Genomic DNA, 6546 nt, shown 5'->3' on the forward strand with positions numbered 1-6546 from the left:
TGATAAGAATTTCAATTAGAAACTAGAAAAAATATTTCAATTGATGAAAGCTGTACAGAATTAAAACACATTTTAACCAGTATGAGTCTAATCGCACTGCAAAATAAAGTAATACAAAAAAAATTCTGCAGAGAATTTAAAAATATAAATAAATTTAGCCCCAAAAAAAATTTCTTTACAAAGCCGTTATTAATAGAATTTTTTAATCCATTTGAGTTGCCGAGCAATAAAAAATAATTCACCCGTTGATTCTCACCCGTTTATCTTTAGTTAGTGTACCCGTTTAACGCAAAAATGTTGAATAAGGTATACTCATTTAGTACCATAAAGTATCTATTCTGCGGAAGAATTTTAATTACAAGATTAAGAGAAATAATTGAAGCGATTAAAGCCTTATGAGATTAAAAAAAAAATCCATCCGTTTATACGCATCCGTTTTCCGTTAATTGGTGCAAGTGTTAATTATAAAATAATTTAATTTAGGATTTGTTGAGCAGTGTAAATTAATGAAGTTTCTATGAAATTTTTAACTTTACAATTAAAAATATATTTATTACTCATACCTATACAGCATTACATAAAAAAATGCCACCCGTTCAGACGCACCCGTTTACCTTTATCAGGTGCAAATGTTAATTATAAAATAATTTAATTTAGGATTTGTTGAGCAGTGGAAATAAATGAACTTCTTATTTAATATTTTACTTTAAAATTATGAATATATATTTTTTACTCATCCCTGTGCAGCATTAAGGGGTTAGGGGTACTCAGAGGCCTGAAAAAATGATGATTTTCAATAACTTTTTTTTTTGTAGTTAATTACTTTATTTGACAAAAATAAAAACATAGCTTTATTAGAACACGTTTCGATTTGACTTCACGAAAATTTCAAAAAAAAAAATTAATAATTCAAAAAGTTATCGCTGTTTTTGTAGAGCCCGTTCCTCCCGAAGTCCTTTGCGGTGATCATCATAAGTCCTTGGAGATTCATCTAAAATCAATCGGACAAGAAAAATTAGTTTTATTAATAGATAATCTTGTGCCTGATCGAAGCTTTTTTTTTTTTCGAAATTAACAAAATGGCGGCTTCAGGAAATTTTTTTCAAATTTTCGAGAAAAAAACCGACAGTTTATTGTTAGAAAAAAGTCGAAATTTTTGAAAAAAAAAAAAACCTTCGATCAGGCACGAGTTTTTAATGTTTTTCAAAAGTACAATAAATTTTATTGAAATCTACCGAGCAGTTTTTAAGTTACAGTGATCACCAGTTCAGAAAACATAGTTTTGAGAAAAACGCATTTAAAGTTTTGCTATGGATTTATGTCGAATTATAAGAATTATTTAATAACATACACTGAGTCATCTATTCCTGGACCATATAATAGCTCTTTAGCCGTCATAGCAGCTTCCAAAATATCGATTTGCTGGTGCCTACGTTGCAATCGACCTTCTCGGGTGTTATCATTAGCGCGCTTATCTGCTACTTTTATACGTGCAGCATCCATTCTTTCTGCATACCGATGAGAATTAGGCCCACAATTAAGTCCTAGTGTATTCATCAAGACTAATAATGAATTTATACCCTCATTAAATATACACATAGCAACGTATGCAGCTATTTGTACGATAGTATAACTAGTATTTACCGTTTTTGGGCATATTTTCCATACTAGTTGGTTAAAGCTTTCATTATTATTCTGATCTGATTTTATAATTCCTGAATAGGTCTTGGAGTCACCATCACCAATATAGTTGGCATACTTAACTCCATATTTAGTTTCAGAATACGAAAACATTTCGACCATCGCATCCACCTCCATTTTCTCAGAAGACCCTTTATGATTAGCAGAACACACATCTTCATGCGATTGATACCATTCCTGGAACTCAACAGTATTTGGTTTTTTTTTCCAATACTCACATAGCTTACAATATGCACTTTTAATGTTTATGTCAAGAATCTTTCCAGTAAAATAGCCAATTATAGAAGAAACTCCAAATGACGATGTATATCCCCGTTTTTGCCAGGTTCCATCTCCCGATACAGTTAGATGATTTATATCTTCATTTTCAGTTGTTGGCATTGCTTGCTTTTCTTCATTCACAGCTTTCGTCATGAAGGTTTCTGCGGCGGTTTTATTACAATTCAAAATCTATTTCAGTAAAATTGTATGCGTAGATTTATCTAGAAAAGACGGCATGTCCATCAGGCCGCAAAACTTGCACAATCCTTCGTATCCTATTCCTAGTATTCTCATTACAAAAATGAAACGTCTGTTTATTTCATAAGAATGCCCAACGAAAGAACAGGAAGGAATATATTCATTTCCACAGTTATTACATGCAACTACAATTTTGAATCCCAGCCCACGTGTACTTGCTGTTTGAAACACTACATTTCCATCACATTTTTTACATTTTATAAGAGCAGAAATTGCAGTGAATACCTGAATAAAATTTATTATTCGAAATTCAGTACTGCTGTCTTCAGGTACATCATCTTCAGTGTTTTGTTTTAATTTTTTAGAAGATGTACTCTGAATACTTTCATCACGTTCGGCTGTTTTTGGATTAAAAACATTCTTTTTTTTGACTGAACGCGACTTATTAATTTTTTCAGAACTCCGAAGTTCTCTTGAAACCTTTCTAGAATCACGTCCCATGGTTAATAATTTAATTCACTTGAGAAATAATTTATCTCAAAACTATCGACTGATCAGTGCAACGACTACAGGTATACTGGCAACCAAAAATTATTTTTCAGTTCTTGTACTACCTACAAATTGTAAATATATGTAGAAGGATTTATATATATATATATATATATATATATATATATATATATATATATATATATATATATATATATATATATATATATATATATATATATATATATATATATATATATATATATATATATATATATAAGTAGTGAAGCTGGGGGGGTGGTACCGACATTACAGGAATCTGTTTACCAACAGAGGGTTCATGTTCATGCTAAGTACCATTTGTCGATATGGGTGACCTGTTTTACCGACAGTTTGAGGATATGGTCGAGGTTTTGCAGGTGGCGCTGGTGGTGAATTCCGCCGCCATCTTACTGTCCGCCATTTTTAAAATTTATCCGCCATTTTGAATTGTTAATCCGTCATTTGAATCCGCCATTTTGAATCCGTCATCTGGTGGCTGCTATCCGCCATTTTGAATCAGGTTTCCGCCATCTGGTGGCTGCTATCTGAAATCCGCCATTCTGAATCCGCCATTTTGAATTTGCTATCTGAAATCCGCCATCTGGTGACCGCTATCCGCCATTTTGAATTGTGAATTCACCATTTTATTAAAAAATGCACCTGTGATCTAACCATCAACTATAGTTGCTTAGATCACAGGTGCATTTTATTGTTCATAATCTGAAAAGGTTTATATATTCAAACTGCATGTATGACGAGTACATGCGAGAAGATACACCATCTGGTGAGGTTTTTGTCAACCTTAGGTTTAAGCCTGTTCAAGGTCATACGCAGTTTTCTTTGTTCTCCTGCGTAGTAGATGACGTCATCAGATAGGTTTGAACCTGTTCAAGGTCGCGTAACTGCGTAGTTTTCTTTGTTCTATTTCTAACTGCGTAGTAGATGACGTCATCAGACAGGTTTAGACTTGTTTTGTGAAAGGGGTGGGGGAAATTTCCACGAACCAGATGACTCATTCTGTTCTAGAATTTTCTTACTGCGCAGTAGATGACGTCATCAAACCGGTTTCGAGGTAGAGGAGTGGGGGTAACTACGCAGTATTTTCTGCCTATATAAGCAGCTCGCTGAGAGCGTACTTCATAAAAACGAAGTACACGTCTCCAGTGAAGTACCAGTTGTCGACAGACAGTAGTGAAGTATTGGTGATATACATCTTCTGCCTATCAGTATTACTAATTGTAAGTATTCATTTACTGTCTAATTAAAATATGAATTGAATGAAGAATCATTTAATTAATTAAAAATTTTTACAGCTATCAATCATGGATTTTACCAAGATAAATGAGGTTAATTGTCTTACTCGGATTCTTCCTGTTAAAAAAATGATTCATTTGGAGTTTAATCGAGAATATAAGATTAATGGTATCAAAGCTATTACAACTCAGTATGGGACTAGGATTGTTGCCAATCTAAACGATGAATTTAACATTTATCTACCATCTAGAACTATTCAACATTTAAAAGATGATAACTTCCTGAAGAGTTTGAATGAATTAATAGATTCAAACTATCTGTTTCTACGTTTCCATGGTGGAAAATATAATAAATTTGAATTTATTAATTCTAGTCTTGATGTAAAAATGACCAGTGGAATTATTTAATCAATAAAATATTGGATTTCAATATAAATAATTCATTATTTTTATTTATAATTCCTCACATTTTTAATTTAAGATTAATATTTATAATTCAAATTCAATAAGTTATACTTAATCATAATTTTTTAAGTTACTTATCATAATGATAGTTTGAATTTCGCGCTTCTTGTACTAGAGCCATCTACTATCAGTTTATTCTTAGAGCGTGAAAGCTGTCAATTCATAAATATTAAAAAAATATTCTAGTTATATATACATATACAGAATAATACATGACTTTTAATTTAAATTAAAGATAAATAATTATTATTAGTTTATAATATTTTGTTATTAATATTATTAATATTTATTTAAATTAAAAGTTATGTATTATTTGATAAACTAATATGGGGTTGATGTGCTCTGTATCGTCAAATCCAAAAATCTTCTATATATTTTGAAAATCAATACTCAGTTTTTATTTTTAAATGGTTATATAAAATAATGCATGACTTTTAATTTAAACAAATATTAATTATAAAATTTTAGAAAACAAAAACTGATTATTGATTATCATAATTAAAAATCAAAAACCATTACGCCATCTGTTGATAAGTATTAATATCAGTAGTAGTGTTGGAAAATTATTTGAATTTAATAACTAACAATAATTAATTCTATTCTGAATTAAATGTGTTAGGATGAAATAATAATAACAATTGTAATTCATTTATTTTAGATTTATTGAGTGCTTACAAACCAATCTTTTAAATTTTTTACATTTTCCAAGGCACATAAATCAGATAAACGATCATGATAATTACAAAAATGATTGTTACAAATTTTCATACTTTTTAGAGAGGGACATTTGAAATTATCGAGATCGATTACAATTTTATTATTACAATCAATTAAATTTTGAACCCATAACTTTTTCTCGATACCTTTGACATAAATAATTTTTTTATTACAAGTTAAATAATTAAGAACTTCTTTGAGCTTGTAATATGAAGTTGTTCCAGCGTTCCAACCGATTCCATGATAATTTCGAATCAGCCAGGTATTCAGACGTTGATAGTTGGCTGGTAGCACTTTCCAGTGATATGGCGGTTGAAATAGTGTGTATGACAACTCTTCAAGATTATCAATATCATGTTGAATTGTTATTGAGGCCAACTCCTTAACAATGAAGCGATTATCAGCTCCTCTGAATCCTTGAACGTCTAGAATGATCTCCATTTTTACTGCTCTTGACAACGAAGAGTGACTGAATGATGACTCTTACAATCAATTCAACCTTTTTATAACCCGATCTCTGGATTTTCCCCCACCACTCGATAATCTTATTGGTTAATTAATAATTTGATTGGTTATTCAAACTACGTCGTAGAGTTTTAAACTGCGTAGTAGATGATGTCATCAGACAGGTTTGAACCGGTTCAAGGTCTCGTAGCTGTGCAGTTTTTCTTTGTTCTATTTCTGTTGGGTAGTAGATGACGTCCTCTCATTTTTACAGGTTATGTTTATGCTTTCCCGCCATTTAACTCATTTTACAGGTTATGTTTATGCTTTCCCACCATTTAACTTATGATTTCAGGTTATGTTAAACTTCTTGTGCGTCATCTATCATAACTGCGCAGTTTCTATTTTTAGATTATGAGTCATACTATTCTAGAATTTTTCCAACTGCGCAGTAGATGACGTCATTACCTTACTATAAAAGCAGCGCGCCGCGAGCATACTTCATCGAAGTGAAGTACGAGTGAAGTACCATAGTGTTGTGTGTTAGAAAATATCAAGCTTTTGAAATCTGCTGTTCTGAAACTGTTTTCTGAAGCCTGCTACCACCTGTTGAAATCTGCTACCTCGTGCTGGAATCTGCTACTTGAAATCTGCTGAAGAAATCTCAATCATGGCACCGTACCGTAAACATCCTGTTACCGATACAATGCATGAAATTGAGAGATCAACAACTTTCAAGCGTGTCAAAGTTGAAGATAAAACTCCAAGCCCGTTGATGTTCAAGAGGATGTGTGAACTTGAGGTGGGAAAAACTTACAAGCTAACTGGGATTAGAACGGTTATGACAGATCATGGACTCAACGTTGAAATCGATCTGGAAAACCACTTTTCAACGTTCTTCCCTGCTACCACCAACCAGAAATATCTCAACAATCCTGATATGATATTTAAAATGAAATTTTTAATCTTATGCAAT

General features: G+C 31.7%; 1 protein-coding gene and 1 long non-coding RNA gene across 3 annotated transcripts; one reads left to right on the forward strand and one right to left on the reverse strand.

Moving 5' to 3' along the window:
- Positions 1 to 1388: 1388 nt before the first annotated feature.
- On the reverse strand, positions 1389 to 2120 carry LOC141528299 (uncharacterized). Of its 2 annotated transcripts, none has more exons than XM_074244272.1 (2): positions 1645 to 2120; positions 1389 to 1544 (listed from the first exon to the last, which is right to left on the reverse strand). In XM_074244272.1, exons 1-2 carry the CDS (start codon positions 2113 to 2115, stop codon positions 1485 to 1487), a joined length of 531 nt encoding a protein of 176 aa, XP_074100373.1. In that variant the 5' UTR covers positions 2116 to 2120; the 3' UTR covers positions 1389 to 1484. The 2 variants fall into 2 exon arrangements, with proteins under 2 accessions (XP_074100373.1, XP_074100374.1); XM_074244273.1 differs by having other exon boundaries at positions 1389 to 1562.
- A 1713-nt stretch (positions 2121 to 3833) lies between these two features.
- On the forward strand, positions 3834 to 4383 carry LOC141528327 (uncharacterized). The gene is made up of 2 exons (XR_012479352.1): positions 3834 to 3929; positions 4005 to 4383. It is a non-coding gene; the product is annotated as an uncharacterized LOC141528327 (long non-coding RNA).
- The last annotated feature ends 2163 nt before the right edge of the window (positions 4384 to 6546 follow it).

The sequence above is a fragment of the Cotesia typhae genome, unplaced genomic scaffold (genome assembly GCF_013202065.1).
Source record: "Cotesia typhae breed Kobodo isofemale line unplaced genomic scaffold, CoteBio_Ctyphae contig_43, whole genome shotgun sequence".
Taxonomy (NCBI): Eukaryota; Metazoa; Arthropoda; class Insecta; order Hymenoptera; family Braconidae; genus Cotesia; species Cotesia typhae.

Coding starts and splice junctions, on each gene's coding strand:
- LOC141528299 (XM_074244272.1), bottom strand. CDS start 2,115: ATGACGAAAGCTGTGAATGAAGAAAAGCAAGCAATGCCAACAACTGAA. Junction 1,545..1,644: donor GGAAAATATGCCCAAAAACG/GTAAATACTAGT, acceptor TGAATACACTAG/GACTTAATTGTGGGCCTAAT.